At 45.4% G+C, this 18,654-nt stretch overlaps 1 protein-coding gene across 3 annotated transcripts in view; it reads right to left on the bottom strand.

Moving 5' to 3' along the window:
• LOC308089223 (H-2 class II histocompatibility antigen, E-S beta chain-like) overlaps positions 1–16,459 on the bottom strand; it is a 219,489-nt gene extending 203,030 nt beyond the window's left edge. For all 3 annotated transcript variants that reach the window (XR_013933482.1, XR_013933483.1, XM_080433816.1), the window contains exons 1-4: positions 16,357–16,459; positions 14,501–14,584; positions 7,155–7,412; positions 858–1,130 (exon numbers count right to left, since the gene is read on the bottom strand). Coding sequence is in view for 1 of the 3 variants with exons in the window: in XM_080433816.1 (XP_080289942.1) it covers positions 858–1,130; positions 7,155–7,412; positions 14,501–14,567 (598 nt within the window). In the remaining 2 variants the exon portion in view is untranslated. The remainder of the gene's footprint in view (positions 1–857; positions 1,131–7,154; positions 7,413–14,500; positions 14,585–16,356) is intronic.
• Positions 16,460–18,654: the final 2,195 nt, after the last annotated feature.

Here is an 18,654-nt window from a genome sequence, read left to right as displayed (position 1 = left end):
TACCCACAAGGCCTAGCTTTTGCTGCCATTTCCTGTTTGCCAGCAGCCCAGACCGCATTATGCAGTTAAACCAGTTGCTTTGTTCTCACACAAAGCTTTTGTCTCTTATCTAGAAAGCTACCCCCGCCTAAGAATGCAGAGTCTTCTTTGAGGCTCTTCGCACAGCAGGGAGTCTACTGTGGCCTTTTGGTCAGACTTAAATAGAACATTTCGGTAACTCCTGCAGGAACAATAACAGCACCTTATTTTAGCACCAATAATAATACACAGTTATCTTTCATAATCATGGATTATTCCACAATGGTGATATCAAATGTTGTGAGCTTGTAGATCTGCTATTTCCACTGCGTGACAGCATGTTAGGATAGAGTATAAATCAGGCTTAAAGGAGTAGTTCACTCCAAAAATGACTTATTTTCTATCAATTACACCCCATGAAGCATTGAATTCATGGAGATATTTTAGTTTTTGTCTCATTCCTGAGACAATAATTTGATGACCGGCGGTCTCTCCGGTAGGAGACTCAAAGAGTCTCCTTTGAGTCTCCTACCGGATACATTAGCATCTTTCCACCGGTAATCAATTTATTGTCTCAGGAATGAGACAAAAACTAAAACATCTCCATGAATTCAAGGCTTCATGGGGTGTGATTGATAGAAAATAAGTCATTTTTGGGGTGAACTACTCCTTTAAGTGTTTAAGAGGATCTGAAATGTTTCTCAGCAGATTAAGTAATGTTTTATAATCATTATCAGATCAATATTAACACCATTAATCATCTCTGAATAGAATCATGTGATTTCATGTTATAGTTTATGAGGTGATGAGTGTTGAGTGCTGCTCTGAGATCAGCTCACCTCTCTTGTTCAGAACAGAGGAGTAGTAGAGCTCAGTGTTGGGTTTGCAGAATGCCTCTCGTGCTGCTCTCCTATTAGCCAGTGCTCCAGGATCTTTATTGAGGCGCTCTGCGTTCATCACACCAAGCTCAGTGTATCCAACAAACTGATCTACTCTACTGTCCCACCTGAGGATCTCATCACCATCGAAATTCAATGACTGTATGTACTGTATGTCCTTCAGCTCACTGGAGTTAAACACACAGCGGGTAGCCACATAGTACACATATCCATCTGGAAATAGACAATGAAAAATGTCATTAATGTTCAGTTTTATTATCATCTGTATAATATCAACACTAGGCTAACTGCCCCCCATCGGCCAAACATGTCACTACATAAAGTCTAAAATAGGTTCAAATGTTTTGAATGTATATTGAATATCTTAAATACAATGAGATTGAGCTACCAGTTAAGTTTTGTTTCTCTATGTGTCCAGTTGTCTAGCGTGGCTGAGTAAACAAGGACTCTGTCTGTCTGTCTGTCTGTCTGTCTGTCTGTCTGTCTGTCTGTCTGTCTGTCTGTCTGTCTGTCTGTCTGTCAGTCAGACACCATTATGTATTTCCAGGATAACCCCTTTTTTATACCTAGGCTATTTGAAAATAGCAGATCTACAAGCTCATAGCGCGGCACCAAGTGCCGTGCTACAAGCTTGTAGATCTGCTCATAGCATGAGCTTTTTTTGTATTAATCAATTAATTAAACAACCATAAAATAACATTAACAACACACTCTACCATCCTTCAGTGGTAGTAAAAGTACTTAAATGTTTTACTTAAGTATATAAAAAATTGCAATATAGAGAAATACTCTGTTACAATTAAAAGTCTGGAACTCAAAATGAACTTGAGTAAACGTACAAAAGTATTTGCATCAAAATGTACTTACAGTACCAAAAGTAAAATACTCATTATACAAAATGTTCCGTTTCATGTTTTAAATTTACAAATATTTTGAAAATAGCAGATCTACAAGCTCACAATGCATCAAATCGTGATTAGTGACTTATTGTGAGCTTGTAGATCGGCTATTTTCAAATGGCCTATAGGGCTGAAGTGGTTAATGTATGTTTTTTAATAATAATCAAAATCTACAAAGTAACTAGTAACTAAAGTTTTCAAATAATTGTTGTGGAGTAAAAGTACAATATTTGCCTCTGAGATGTAGTGGAGTAGAAGTAAAAGTATTGGAATTTGGATATACTCGAGCAAAGTACAAATGCCTAACATTTTTACTTAAGTACAGTACTTGAGTACATGTACTTAGTTACTCACCTCTGTAATTTAATTCATGAATCACAGGAACATTTTGATGGTAACTGTCGTATAATCGTATTATCTTGGATTTTGACATGATTCATATGTCTTTTAATTGAAAATCCAAATAAATAAATTAAAGTGTATCAGATACGCTCAGTGGTGCATTGGTCATGGGCCGCGGTAACACGCCGTCCCACCAGTCTTTTGAGCAGGAGCACGCACACGCACATGCATCGATTAAAACAACCCTTAAGTTCACACCTCAACAAAGGCTGCCGACTGCCGGGTGTCACACCAGGTGAATTAACATAGGAATGAGCCTAGATGCATATCAATTGTCCATTGTGTGACCTGTAGTGTAGGTGTTAAGCCACGTGCATGTGACCTCTTTAAAATAGTGTCCCACCAGAGATAGATTCACCAAATCAACACTGGATACGCTTCCTCAGACGTTTTTTGGATGGTAAACGCTTTAAAAAAAGATCTGCACAGTATACTACGTATATAGTGTAACACGGTAGAACACACCACTGCATCTACATAGTTGTACCATCTACACCAGTGGTGGGTTCTACCGTCAGATGCTGTGTACACCTTGAGATTTTTTTTCGGCGCCACCGTATACCTTCAAAAACTGCTCAAAACAGCGTATCTGAGACGCTGATACGCTCTGATACGCTAACTGACGGCGCTGACTGACTGGCGTTAACGTGCACTGTGCTGCTCAGGGCTCAGGCAGCAAAGCGAGAGAGAGTAAAAAAAAACGATTCTGGGCGAGCGTTCCGGTGGAAACCGGAACGCTCGCCCCAAAACACACTCGCTCCCATTCATTTCGCGGACAGAGGCCGCCGGATTAGACCCGGGGCGAGTGTGTTTAGGGACGAGTCTTCTGTGATTTCATTCACCAGCCAGTGTTGCCAGATTTTGCGAGAGAAATAAGCAACCAGTTCTATGAAAACAAGCCCAAAAGAAGCAAATTAGGCCACATGAGCACTTAAAACCTACGCTATTTTTTTAAGCAAGCCTAAGCAAGTACACTTTAGAAACACGCCCCCAAAAAACGCAACCCACAACGACCAACATTTTACAAGAAAACTTTACAGAAAAACAAGCCCAAAGTCGCTTATAATACGCGGACATGGCAACACTGGCCCCAGCAGGTAAAGCCCCGGAAGAGTGAGACAGGCAGCGCCAACAACAAAAACAAACAAGGAACTGAGAGTGGTACGAGAGACAGAACGAGAGCAAGACAGACATTACAGAGCGAGACACACACATTTTCACATGCAATATTTTTGTGGGCCACACAAATTTTTTACATTTAATTAATTATAGACGCGCGCATGCCGTGCGTGTGGGAGGCAGGGAATAATCATAGTATACCTTCAAAAAAAAACTAGAACACACCACTGATCTACACCTCACCTATAGTGCAGCAGTTAAGCAAACCAATTGTGCATTTTAGGAAAGAAGCATGAAACTTTCAGCATATCATCTACATACCCCAAGGTTTGATTTCAGACGTGGAAGCACTTTCAGATTGACCTCTGGTGACCTTGAGTGGTCATTGACCTCAGAATTGCATTTTTGGCACTTTTTGCCCCATTTTTCTCCATTATAATAATATATGCTTGTTAAAATGTCAGTTTTGTTCTAATAAATGAAAAATGAAACGTAATAGTCACTCTACAGAAATGGTGATTATTACTATTATGATAGTTCTGTTATGACATTGTTATAACATTAAAAACATCTAGGAGAGAGAGAGCAGCAGTAAAATAAAGAAAAACAAGAAAGAAAGTGCTAATGCATTCAAAGTGCAATATAGGTACAATGCTATTCAAAGGTGCTATTCATCTCATGTTGGTTTTGGTTTTGGGGGCAGTATATGGTGAGCGTTCAGGGTTCTAGTGAGAAGATAAGCTCATATATGGAAGGTATTGTGCTTTTTATGAAAGAAGCATGAAACTTCCTACAGTGTTTCTATATGTCATGAAGTCTGTTTTCAGACGTGGAAGCATTTCTCAATTGACCTCTGAGACTTGTTCAGAGGCTGTACACATTTTGGGCTGTCAAACCCATGTTAAAACCAGAAATGTTGTTTCCTGTAAACCTTTATGATTAAAATGTCATATATAGGCTTAGCAGATGAGTTTAAGCTTGATTCCTAAAAGTTGCATATTGGGCAATTTGAGTAATAAGCATAATCAGCAAATTTATCGCTTAATGAGCAAATTACCTGGAAATAGCTAACATTTTGCGACTAACATTTTGCGTCCAGTTAACTTAGAAAGGTGACTTAAGAGTCAAAGCCCATGTTTGTGATGTGCAGAAAGTCATCTATTATCATGGTGAAGTCATGCAACCTTTCCTCATTTGCACAATTTGCATAAAGTATGTAATAATTAGGCCCAAGACCAGGAAAAAGTCTTGTTTTAGCTGGTAGTCAATTTAGAAAGGTGCTCTTAGAGACTAAGTCTATTTTTGAATGTCCAGAAATTAATCTTGCCAAAAAAAAAACAATTTATCTGGATCCATGTCCATGTATCGATTCTCCACCTTCTCACCTGGATCCTGTGCTCACAACCCTTGTACAACTTGAGAAATCACTGAAAAGCTTTGCCATTAAGTATGAACCCCACACTGGACCTCAAGCGTCATGACATGTATAATCCATTTGAGTGACTGGAAGTGCGATATAAGTCTGTCATCATGCGGGGTGGCAGTGGCTCATGAGGTAGAGCGGCCGTCTTGGAATCCAAAGATTCCAGGTTCCATCCCTGGCTCCTCCTGTCTTTGAGCAAGACACTGAACCCTTACCTGCTCCCAATGAGCAGGTAGGGGTATTGTATTTGTGTTTCCTCTACCATTGGTGTGTGAAAGTATGGGTGAATGTGAAGTACATTGTAAAGTGCTTTGAAGAGTCAGGAAGACTAAGGTGCTATTTAAATGCAGTCCATTTACCATCATCGATCCCCGCATGATGCCCACTGGCACTCTGATGTCATTCCCTGGTTGCAGTGGAACATTGATGAACATTTCGCCTTCATTCTCAATGGTAAATCCTAGACAAAATACACTGTGCTTATCGGATGCTTGTGGTTGTCCTCCTCCAAGAACCTGTTAGGATGTGATACTGTCTCCTACCCTGTGAGAAGGGCAAGGTATGTGCTTAAAGTACTCCTAGAAAGTACCATGACTAGTCTCAATACAGTGCTTGGGGAACTTGATGCCACGCACAGTGACCTAAAAGATACCGGTGCAGAGTTCTTCTTCGCATTGTATTGACAGACAAATATGATTCTGCACACAGTATACTGCATGTTCATCTGCAGGTCATGTTGTGGAAGGCTGCAGATCGGATCGAGCTACCTGCAGAGGAAAGAGACATCACTACATCCGGGTGGGAGGTTGCTAAAGGAGGGGCTGTCATGCCCAATGTTTACTCCCAGGCAATGGCTCCAGCTGCAGCTGTAGAGCATTGAAGGCATGCAGCGAAATAAACTGCAGATACCATTCTGTAAGACTGACTATGTAAGTGTGAAGGAGGAGAGGTCCACTACAACCCATTAAGAAGAAGGGGGGCCATAGCTGTAGAGAGGCCACCTGGGAAACAGAAGGTACCAGGTTCGATTCCCAGCCCTGACAATATGTCGGTGTACATAAGCAAGACCCTTAATCCCTAACGACCTCATGTCTGACCACTTGAGCAGCAATAACCTTACAGAAGCAGAAGTCTGAATTTTGCCATGGTCGAAGATGAAGACAACGAAGATGAGGAGGCTGAAGGGAATAAGGAGAGAGAAGATGAAGAGAGTGAAAAAGACCATTGAGTCTTAGATTATGGTTCCAAGTGTACTCACTCATGCTCATTATGGTACCATTTTTATCTACTCATTCTGTGTCTCAGAGGAGGGCTGTGGACAGTTGCCTTTCATTTTTTTCATTTATTTCTTTATTAATGCGAGAACAATGGCTTCTATTATAGCATGCAAACTTTCCAGGAATATAAAGCCTGCAGTTTATATTAGCTTGGATTCCCCATCGATGTCACTGGTAGTCGTAGACAGGTTTCTGACAGAAATGGTACCATATTATCTCCCACCATATCCTTGAACTACTGCCATCTGATAGGAGGTTTAAGAGCGTCGGGCTGGTGAGGGGAGTATAATGCCCAGGATCACTTAGAAAATTGGCACCGGGTGAAAAATAAGGGTTGGATAAAAATGTAAGTAAAAAAATAAATAAAAAAAAAGAGCATCGGGACAAGCACCAGCATGCTGTCCAACAGTTTCTTTCCCAAACCATCAGAACCTTGAACGCTCACCATATACTGCCCCCAAAACCAAAACCAACATGAGATGAATAGCACCTTTGAATAGCATTGTACCTATATTGCACTTTGAATGCATTAGCACTTTCTTTCTTGTTTTTCTTTATTTTACTGCTGCTCTCTCTCTCCTAGATGTTTTTAATGTTATAACATGTCATAACAGAACTATCATAATAGTAATAATCACCATTTCTGTAGAGTGACTATTAGGTTTCATCTTTCATTTATTAGAACAAAACTGACAATTTATCAAGCATATATTATTATAATGGAGAAAAATGGGGCAAAAAGTGCCAAAAATGCAATTCTGAGGTCAATGACCACTCAAGGTCACCAGAGGTCAATCTGAAAGTGCTTCCACGTCTGAAATCAAACCTTGGGGTATGTAGATGATATGCTGAAAGTTTCATGCTTCTTTCCTAAAATGCACAATACCTTCCATATAATGAGCTTAACTGCTGCACTACTACAGCTCAGGCTGTACAGAGCAGATACTAATGCATAGATTTGTAAAAAAAAACCTTGAGCACATATTCATGTTTACCATTATTATTTAGAAAATATTTCACCATAAATGCTTAATATACATGTTTCAACATTTTCATTAATGTTAAATATATTCAACCGTTTTAGTTAATAACTATTGTGTTCATAGTATTCATGTACCTTTCACTGGTGGTTTCTTCAAGGCAGTGAGAATGGTGTCCAGGTTGGCTTTGCAGAGCGCCTGCAGATTCAAAGCATATCCATACGTTCCTGCAGGCCAGGTCATATGATCTACAAACGGAGGCTGAGGCTCCAGCACCTTCCCTATGTTGAAGTCTGCGTACGCCACCACTTCACCATCCAGTGCAAACATGTACTCTTTATATGAGTCTTTAACTGTGTCTGAACAGCCAATGACATAAATGTCCTCATGGAACACTGGAAATAAAACAAAGATGACATTAAATTCAACAACAAACTTCTTCACAGTGACAATAACACATAATCATCATGTTAAACAATCATGTTTGCAGTGGTGGAAAAAGTACTCAAATATTTGACTTAAGTAAAAGTATCAATACTGCAATTTAGAAGTACTCTGTTACAAGTAAAAATGTACTTGAGTAACAGTACAAAAGTAATGCTATAAAAATGTATTTAAAGTACCAAAAGTAAAAGTACTACAATGTTTGAAAATATCAGATCTACAAGCTCACAACGCGTTGCGATGCGACGCATTGTGAGCTTGTAGATCGGCTATTTTCAAACAGCCTAGGTATAAAATGGGGCTAAAGTGGTTAATGTATTTTTTATAATGTTAAAATGTATATCTGCATAAGTAACTAGTAACTCAAGTTTTCATATAATTGTAGTGGAGTAAAAGTACAATATTTGCCTGTGAGATGTAGTGGAGTAAGTAAAAGTAATGGAAATTGGAAATAATCCAGTAAAGATAAATTATAAGTACCTCAAAATTGTACTTGAGTACAGTACTTGAGTAAATGTATTTAGTTACTTTACACCACTGCATTTTTGGTTCTTATATGAAGTGAAAGGTTAGATATTAAAAGTAACTTCCTGTCAAACGTTTTATTCACTGAAACAGATTCAAATGTTTTTTTTGTTTTGTATTTTATTATGAAAGTAATTCATACGGAATGATTTATTTCATGATGTCACAACAACAGATTTGGGTCGTTCCTCATAAGATGCTTACTTATGGGATATCATCGCTCTCAAGCGATGCACAGAGCACAACACATGAACTCCCGGTTACAAATCTTCAATTGGCTAGGGTTCTGTGACGCAAACCGGAAATGGTTGCGTTATAAAACCCCCTGCGTCACCAGGTTCGTCTCTTCCTTCACTCTGAAAACAGCGAAGCACACGAGTACCTGAAGCAGCAACCTAACAACCACGACGAAACTCTTCGAATCCCAGCAAACCCAGAGCGAGGGCACCCAGTGCCACTCTACGGGCGATTCGTACTAAATAGTTTTATAGCTTTGGTTATACAACGCTCCCGCGTTACTTTCCCGTCCTCTCCTGTTAGCCAGGCTACTAGGCCGCTAAAGGCTAACAGCTAAAGCTAGGCTAGCGCTAGCCGAAATAAAGAGGAGAAGATGAAGGCGCCTCGGGTCTGCGGCCTAGCAGGCTGCGGCCTACCTGTAGCAGCGGACGATGGCCACCGTCTATGCCTCCTGTGCCTGGGACCCAACCACGCGTGGCTCGCCCTGAACAACCCAGGGGACGAGGACGCGTGCAAGCCCTGCGATGACTTCACAGTTCATCAGTTGGAGCATCGCCTTTCCAGGGCCAGAGAGCTGGCGAGCTCCAGCAGCAGCGGCGGCGCTCACCCCGACGCTAGCCTCGCCACGGGCTCCACGGCGTCGGCTGTGAGTGCAGGCCTTGGGTCTGCAGGCCTACCGCGACAGGATGCCCCGAGGTCCAGCGGTGCCAGGAGGAAGGTCCGGAGTGAAGCTGCACCTGGGGCGTTATCTTCAATGCCGGACCAGACCACTCCAGCCGAGGCCAGTGGGCCACCACTCGGCTGCTGTGTCCCTCCTTCCTCTCCCCCCTTCTCTCTTCTCGCCTGGGGGCGACACACCGACGCCAGAAGGCAGTTCGGACGGCGAGGACTTCGGGGGGGAGGACGCTTTCCGCGACGAGGAGGAGAACGAGTTCACCTCCCACCGGGCACAGGAGGTAACGATGACCAGTCCGGGTCCTCCTGTGCCTGCAGCGATGAGGGCGGAGGCTCTATAGCCAGGCAAAGGAGCCTCTCGAGCCCGTCTCGGCTGTACTACAACGGGCGATCTCCAGGTGCGGTCTGGAGCAGCCCTTGGAGGCTGTGAAAGTGTCCATCGGGGCCCCCATCCCGGGTTTCCAAGGCCTGGCACCCCTCATTCCCCGACAGGTCGCTTCCAAACTCCTGCCCGAGGCGGACGGAGTCCGTGCGGCCCTGCACTACTCGTGGCAAAGAGGGAAGAAAGAACCGGATAAGATGGGCTTCGCGACTAAGCTCCTCTCCGGTGCGGACCTGGGGGTCTCAGGCCTCCCTCCCATGGATCCTGCCCTGGCGACCACCATCGAGCGGGCGAGGATCGGAGCAGTGAAGATAGGCCCAGGGAACAGGCCCATCTTCGCCGACCGCTCTAGGAGGGAGCGCACCACCGCCCAGAACACCTTGTACAAGGCCTCGGGCGCGGCTGCAGAGGCGCTCAACACGGTGTCGCTTCTACAGGGGTCAGCCGCCATAAGACTGAAGGAGCTGATGGCTAAACCCCTGGTAGACAAGATGCCTGCGCCGATGGTCCACAGGGAGTGGGTGGAGGATGCGACAGAACTAGACAGACTGGTACAGATCGCGATCCTCTGCAACCTCCAGGCACTAATGTGGACCGGTCGGGCCATGGCCCTCACTGCGGACATGGAAAGGGTCCAATGGCTGGACCTTGCCACGGAATCGAGGGCGAACGTGTCTACAGGACTTCTTGCCCTTCCACTCCAGGCCCACAACCTGTTCGACACCGCCTCGGATCTGATCGGCAGAACGCAGGCGGAGGAGCATCAGAGGCAGGGGGCAGCCGCTGATGTCCTCGCTCCCACCGCCACTGGACGTAGGCAAGGTGCGTCCAGGTCTTCCTCCGTGAGAACCAGCTCCTGGGAGACGTAAGAAAGCGCAAGGACCCCCAAACCCCCCCTCCGACAAAACCCCCACGTAAGGACAACGGGGATAGCCGCAGAGGGAGGGGTAAATGACATTTTTTGGCTGATCCCGTCACGGCCACTTGGCCGGCATCATGCGGGTTCAGCTCCCCACTTGGGGAACAGAACTGGCGCTCTTCTTGCCCCGACGGACAGGGCCATGGGCGGCTCCGCGGGTACACAGAGACTATAAGAGACGCTAAAGACAATACGGTTGCCATGGTGTCCTTTGAGTCTGTTGTGTGTGTGTCAAATGTGCATCCTGTGTGTGGCCAAAATCACAAATGCTAATTTCTTCTCATGCAAATGATCGAGGCAGATCGTACCCCGAAGCAAATGGGGTGCCCTGTCCTCAAATCTCTGCTATGAGCCCTCAGTGTTCGGTTTGCACCCTGGACGGCATTCCGAACACTGTAGGGACAGGTCCTGTGCGTGCCATGAACATGATGAATCAAATGCAGGTAGTAAAACCTACCTGCATTTGAATCAAATGTCTCTAAAGTGTTGTTTTCAAAATGTGAAACTCTGTGAATAAAACTTTTCTAACTGCGCTAGTGCAGTTCCTTCTTCCGTCCGGCAGATGGCTGCAAAGCTCATCTGTAGGACGGTCGAAGGACAAAATGGCAGCCTCCCTCAACCGCCCCAAAATGGCGGACGAGAAAAGGCGGAAGTGTACATTCCAGAAGGCCCCGGTGTTACCCCACCAAGGCTCCCCTAGTGGGATGAAAGTCTCGTTCTGTGTAGCAACAGCAACACCGCACAAAAGACCCGCCCCAGTCGACCTCCCTAAGATGGCGGAGGTCAAGAGGCGGAAGTTGACAGGTCGGAGGGCCCCGGTGTTACCCCATCGACACTCCCCGGGGGGGACGAAAGTATCGTTCCGGGTAACAACACAGAGGAAGGGTTCCGCTGTCAAGTCGCCCGGAGTGACGACGCCTCCCGTTCCCATGGAAACAGGCACGTCCTCCAAAGCGGTGAGCTCATCACGTCCGTTGCACGGACAGAGGCTACCGCTGCTGCCCCTCGTGGACGCCTTCCCAATGATCAGAGCAATCGGACCGGAAGTATCACAAGTTACCTTGGTAACGGGCCAGCGCTCCTCGGAGCAGGTGACGTCATTAGCCCCCCCCAACCCCACGAACCCTCTAGCTCGTTGCATAGCACGTTGGAAAGCTTGTAAACCAAACCCCTGGGTGCTGCGCACGATCCACAAGGGGTACAGGTTACAATTTTCCAGCAAACCTCCCTTAACATACAAGGTTATTTTCTCTCGAGCGTCAGGCCAAGCCGCTAAAATGCTGAGAGAGGAAGTTGTGTCACTACTGAGCAAGGGTGCAATCAGAGAATTATCCCCGAATCAGAGCCGGTTGGGTTTCTATTCGGAATATTTCCTGGTGAAAAAGAAAGGGGGGGGGGCGTGAGACCTATTCTGAACCTAAAAGGTTTAAACAGATTTCTAAAGGTCTTCAAGTTTCGAATGCTGACAACGGACACGTTGTTACGTTCGATACGTCAGGGTGATTGGTGGACGAGTATAGACCTCAAGGATGCCTATTTTCACGTCCCGATCTACCCCTCACACCGGAAGTTCCTACGTTTTGGCTTTGAAGGCAAAATATACGGATACACGGTGCTCCCGTTCGGCATGTCGCTAAGCCCTCGGGTCTTTGTGAAATGCACGGACGCGGCTATTGCTCCGCTGCGCCAACAGGGTCTCCGTCTGACGACATACATAGACGACTGGCTGTTGGCAGCGGGGTCGAGGGAAGAGGTGGCGTGTGCGGCACACCGTGTTGGCCATTGCGCACCTGACGTGCCTGGGGTTCACGATCAACACTCAAAAGAGTGTCTTGATCCCATCCCAACAAGCCACCTTCGTGGGGATCTCTCTGGATTCAACCACAATGGTGGCGCGCCTGTCTCAGGACAGGATAGCCAGCTTTCTGGCGTGTGTGCACTCTTTACGCGTGGGGCGCAGAGTCACGTACAGGACATGCATGCAAGTGGCGGGTCTCATGGCCTCGGCCATACACCTAATACAGTTGGGCAGATTCCACATGAGACCTTTTCAGAGGTGGATGCGGGCTTTACGGATCCCGCACACCATGAGCTCTCGAAAAGTGGTGGTATCTCCCTGGGGCGTAACGACGCTGCAACCGTGGTCGCAGGCGCCCTTCCTGTCCGAAGGGGTCAGGATAGGCGCGGTGGTGTCGCGAAAAGTGATTACCACGGACGCTAGCCTCTCGGGTTGGGGGGCCGTCCACGAAGGCTACTCAGCCAGGGGGGTGTGGAACTCCGCTCAGAAAGAGTACCACATCAACTACCTGGAGCTGTTAGCGGTGTTCCTCGCTCTCGAACGATTCGAGAGCCGCATTGTGGGGTGCCATGTTCTGGTCAGAACAGACAACACCACGACGATGTGCTATGTCAACAAGCAAGGGGGCCTGGGCTCCGTTGTATTGGACAAACTAGCACGCGAACTGACGCTCTGGAGCATGTCGCGCCTAGCCTCGCTACGCGCCTCCCATGTACCGGGCCTCCTCAACAGCGGAGCGGATCTGCTGTCTAGAGGCGAGCTTCGGTACGAGGAGTGGTCTCTCAACCCGCAGGTTGCGAACCTGATCTGGGCCCGGTTCGGACGGGCTCATGTCGACTTGTTTGCATCCAGGGGGAACGCGAAGTGCCCGCGGTTCTTCTCGGTGAGTCGCAAGGACTTTTCCTTGGGAGTGGATGCTTTGGCGCACGTCTGGCCGGACGTTCTGTTGTATGCCTTCCCTCCCTTGGACCTGATCCCTCCAACGTTAGAGAGGATCAGGATCCAGGGCGGGACTGTGCTGCTGGTGGCTCCAGCATGGGGGGTGTGGAGATCAGCGATTTCTCCTCTCCTCTATGCCGAGCCATGGCCTCTCCCGCTGTTCAGAAGCCTTCTGAGACAGGGCGGGGATGAGGTATTTCACGAGCACCCTCAGACATTGGACCTTTGGGTCTGGCCCGTGAAAGGCTAGGCTTGGCCGGCTCTAAATGGATTAGACCGGTGGACGGGTCTTGGTTCCTTGTAGGCTACACGCGTTGGCATGCAGTTTTCAGACAGGCGGCAGGAGGTTTCTGTTGGAAACCTGACCTGGCCTTGGTGTCTGGGACTGGCGTGATAGCTGGTGGGGGCTTTTCTTCCACAGCCTAGGTGTGGCGGCATCTGGGTTGATGCCCACAGTCTTAGGTGTGGAGGCCATTGGCAAATCAGGGAGGTGGTGTACGTACCTTGGGGCACGTTTTCTCCCTCGGCTGGCCTGCCATGGTGTAACCTTGACAGAGGTCTTGACCTCTGTGACCCCAGCTTGACCGTGATGACACTACGGGTGTCACTCGCGGTCTGGGTGAGATGGGGTGGCTATAGTCAGGGGAGGTTGGTGCATGCCTGCGGCTGGCCTCTTCCCCCGGCTGGTAGCTTCCTTTCTGCTCCCCCTGGTCCGGATGGGCCTGGTCCGGGGGTGAAAGGGGCGAGAGGAGGGCCTATCTCTCTCTTGGAGGGGTCAGACTTGTCTGACGGGACCTTGTCCTTTATCCCTTCCGTCTTGACCTTAAAGGGTCAAGCGTCCGGAGGTCAGGGTCTTGCCGGAGGCAAGTCCTGGGGCCATGGGCGTACGGGTTGGGCAGGGTTGCTGCCTGGGACTTCCCAGGGGGCGTTTATGTGTCCCATAAGTAAGCATCTTATGAGGAACGACCCAAATCTAGGGGTTACGTAGGTAACCCCAGATTTGTTAGTTCCGTAGTAAGATGCTTACCTAATACTCCTTCTGTGCGCTTCAACTAGCGTGCAGAGTGAAGGGTTTAAGAGGACGAACCTGGTGACGCAGGGGGTTTTATAACCCAACCATTTCCGGTTTGCGTCACAGAACCCTAATCAATCGAAGATTTGTAACCGGGAGTTCATGTGTTGTGCTCTGTGCATCGCTTGAAAGCGATGATATCCCATAAGTAAGCATCTTATTACGGAACTAACAAATCTGGGGTTACCTACGTAACCCCTAGTTCCTAACATCTGTTTTAATGTGTAATTTGGACCAACATTCAAGATTCAATATCGTATATACAGGTAGTAAGAGGAGTGTGTGTGTGTGTGTGTGTGTGTGTGTGTGTGTGTGTGTGTGTGTGTGCGTGCGTGCGTGCGTGCGTGCGTGCGTGCGTGCGTGCGTGCGTGCGTGCGTGCGTGCGTGTGTGTGTCATTTGTTTATATTGTGCATTGTTCATATTTGGTTTTATATAATAACAGTAGATATAAATGTACTTATTATATAATAACATAAATATAATGTACTTACTTCCTGGGATTGCTTTGACATGAAGTACAGAGGAGAGGATGAGGAGGGTGGCTGTAATCTTCATCATCACTGATCAAAACTGAACTGAATTTAATAGATGAGAATAAACAGATCAGAATAAATAATCAGAATAAACAGATGAGAATAAACAGATCAGAATAAACAGATGTTTACTGAAAGAGAAGTTCTGGAGTCTGAAAGAGAATGAAGGAGGACTCGTTCTTTAGTTCAGATAAATCAGCCAATCAGATTAAAGATATGATGTTGCATCATCTGTTTCCAAGTAGACGACAGTCTGGATTATTGCACATATCATGAACAGTATATAGCTGCTGCTTATGCACCTTATGTCTCCTCATGTACATGCTTTACATGCCCCCCCCCCCCCCCCTCCTCCGGCAAAATGTTGCCCCCCCCCCTACTGACAGAGGCTAAAATCGTGTGTGTGTGTGTGTGTGTGTGTGTGTGCGTGCGTGCGTGCGTGCGTGCGTGCGTGCGTGCGTGCGTGCGTGCGTGCGTGCGTGCGTGCGTGCGTGCGTGCGTGCGTGCGTGCGTGCGTCACTGGAAACTCCCCAAACTTGTATTTCACTTCCTGATTCACTCAACAGCCAATCAGGATGATTATTTTATTAAATATCAGCAGTTACTAGAGAGAGAGACATGTTGATGTGAACAACCTGACAGACTGACTGTACATTTATTTATTTATGTATTGTTTTATTTGACTTGCTTTGACAATGTAAACATATCATGACATTAACGACACTTTGAATCTAATCTATTCCATTTCACAGTGAAATGATTGATAATGAGCACCAACAAGGGTTGAATAGGACTAATCAAGGACTTATTGATCTAGGATTTATTTTAATTAGAGTTGTGTTGCACCACTTCATTTTAAGCATTGCTTAACAAATCTGTGATAACATCCTTAACCTGTGATTAAAACTTAAACTTCATTGTTTGTCCTCCATCTTTAACCTTACTGTTACAGACAGACAGACAGACAGACAGACAGACAGACAGACAGACAGACAGACAGACAGTCACATGATCTATGCGTTTTGACCCAGCAACCCTATGTAAATTACGCCAAAGCTGAAAAACGTCCCAGCCCAACAGTAACGTAACTAATAATTGGGCCGCGCGACCCGGAAATTACCGTAATACTCCTAAAACGGGTGGCCCACGGGTGGCCCACCGGCGGCCCGTAAATGGCGCGGCTGTTCCGTAGTAAGATGCACATTCTTAAATGTATAATGTTGATCTGACATACATAATTATTATGCAGGGTGACAAGGGGTTGTGGTCTCTGAAGACCATATTCACACGGCGGCCATTTTGCTATTAAGTTAATTAAATACCACCCTGTTTCTTCAATGCAAAATGCAAAAATGTCCGCCATGTGAATATGGTCTAATATTTCCAATTCCATAGTGTATAATATTACCAGTCAGAGTTCCATACCTTTTGCCTCCCCCCCGCACCTCCTGTGTGTGTGTGTGTGTGTGTGTGTGTGTGTGTGTGTGTGTGTGTGTGTGTGTGTGTGTGTGTGTGTGTGTGTGTGTGTGTGTGTGTGTGTGTGTGTGTGTGTGCGTGTGTGTGTGTGTGTCTCTGTGTGTGTGTACGTGTGTGTGTGTGTGTGTGTGTGTGTGTGTGTGTGTGTGTGTGTGTGTGTGTGTGTGTGTGTGTGTGTGTGTGTGTGTGTGTGTGTGTGTGTGTGTGTGTGTGTGTGTCTCTGTGTGTGTGTGTGTGTGTGTCATTTGTTTGTATGTATTGTGCATCGTTCATATTTGGTTTATAACAGTAGATATACATGTATATATTATATAATAACATAAATATAATGTACTTACTTCCTGGGATCGCTTTGACATGAAGCACAGAGGACAGGATGAGGAGGGTGGCTGTAATCTTTATCGTCACAGGTTAAAACTGAACTGAATTTAATAGATGGAAATAAACAGATCAGAATAAACAGATGAGAATAAACAGATCAGAATAAACAGATGAGAATAAACAGATGTTTACTGAAAGAAAAGTTCTGGAGTCTGAAAGAGAATGAAGGAGGACTCGTTCTTTAGTTCAGAAGAATCAGCCAATCAGATTAAAGATATGATGTTACATCATCTGTTTCTGGAAAGAGGACAGTCTGGATTATTGCACATATCATGAACAGTATAGCCGCTGCTGATGCACCTTATGTCTCCTCATATACATACTGTACCTTATGCACCTATGTCTAACCTCATGTACATACTGTATGTAAATATCTTTGTTTAATTCATCATTTATTCTCTCCATGCCCCTCCCCCGTCTTCTTTTCTTTCTCTTTATGAAAATAACTAAAACAATGGAGCTGCACTAAAAATAATTTCACCCACTTCTTTACACCTTTAACCTGTGATGTGACAATTTAGATGATTCTGATTCTGTTGAAGAGAAACACAAGAAAGAAAGAAAGAAAGAAAGAAAGAAAGAAAGAAAGAAAGAAAGAAAGAAAGAAAGAAAGAAAGGGGGACAAGTTGAATCAGAAAGTAAAATATCTGGTCACTTCAGAAGAGAAAACCCAAATAAAATGCTGGAGCACTCCACTGGTCTACTCTGCACATAATGTATTATTATGCACGGTGACAAGGGGGTGTGTTCTCTGAAGACCATATTCACACGGCGGCCATGTTGCTATTAAGTTAATGAAATGCCACCCTGTTGCCACCCTGTTTATTCAATGCAAAATGCAAAAATGGCCACCATGTGAATATGTTCTATTATTTCAAATTCCATAGTGTAAAATAATACCAGTCAGAGTTCCATAGCTTTTGTCCCCCCCCCTCCCCTCCTCCTCTTGCCCCCCCCCCCCCCCTTCCTCCTGACAGAGGCTAAAATCGTGTTTGTTCAGGATTATTATCTTATGAAACATCAGCAGTTACTAGAGAGAGAGACATGTTGATGTGAACAACCAGACAGACTGACTGTATATTTATATACTGACGGAGAGAAATGTGTTCATGTGAATGCATTGATGCTCATCACCTTTGACCTGTGGTGTAGGCCAGTGGTTCTCAACCTGTGGGTCGGGTCCCCCAGGGGGGTCCCCACATGATTTTGGGGAGATGACAGTGAAGTGAACATTTTAAGGACTTTTAAAGATATCATGACATTCATTTTAACTTTTTTTATTTTCAATGTTTTATTTGGGGTTTTATGACCTCAATTACACCCAAAAAACCTGAACTTAGAACATTCAGTGGATCTTCTGTGGTCTGGGGTTTTCTGAATAATTAGGCTGAAAAGTAATCTGAGCTTGGCCCTTCGACAGTGAGGTCACAGTCGATTAATCCCGCCCACTCTCCTCCTCGCCCCTCCCCTCCCCTATCCTTTCCTTTGGGGGGGGCGGAGCAGAGGCGATGATTGACAGGCAAAATCCCTCACCAGCGACACCCGCAGGCAAAGATTTCTTTTATCATTGCAGTTGAAAAGGCTTTAGAAATGTGAGAGAAAAACACCTGCCATGGATCACTGGAATGGAATTTTCACTTAAAACTTTTTGTACACTTTTGAAGGACCAGGACAAAGACTTTGAATGTGGTGTAAAAGTGAATGTCATTAAACCTTTAAGACCTTTTTAATACAAAAAAAAATAACAGAAGAAAGACCATTACTGCATCAAAAGTAATCAACAAACTATACTATAAAAACTGGGCAAACATTGGCCAAAATGTGAAATAATACAAGAAAGAGGCAACATTTTTGAAATTAGCCGATTTACAAGCTCTTTTAGAGCATGTAGATCTATTTATCTGTGGGAACTGATCAAACTAAATGTACAATTCCAACTTCAGGGTGGGGGGCAGTGGTGGCTTATCCAACAGGCTTGAGGTGCTGAAGCACAGGGCACCAACTTGGGGGGGGGGCACCAAACGGCGTGAAAAAATAAGAAAGGCTATTCATAAAAAATAGCAGATCTACAAGCTCATAGCAGATCTGTTTTTTTATTTTTATTGTGAAAATGTGTGCAAATCTTTGAATGTATATTTTTTAAAGCAAACATTTGTAACTCAAATCTTTGCTTCTGGGGATTCTACAAATGTCTTCTAAATCCTAACAGTTTTTATAAAAAATTACGTATGTTGCTATACATCAGTCATTCTCAA

Source organism: Gymnoscopelus braueri (genome assembly GCF_963280865.1).
Source record: "Gymnoscopelus braueri genome assembly, chromosome: 7".
Lineage (NCBI taxonomy): Eukaryota > Metazoa > Chordata > Actinopteri > Myctophiformes > Myctophidae > Gymnoscopelus > Gymnoscopelus braueri.
Note: the sequence above shows the minus strand (reverse complement) of the source record. Positions and strands in the feature narration are given on the sequence as shown.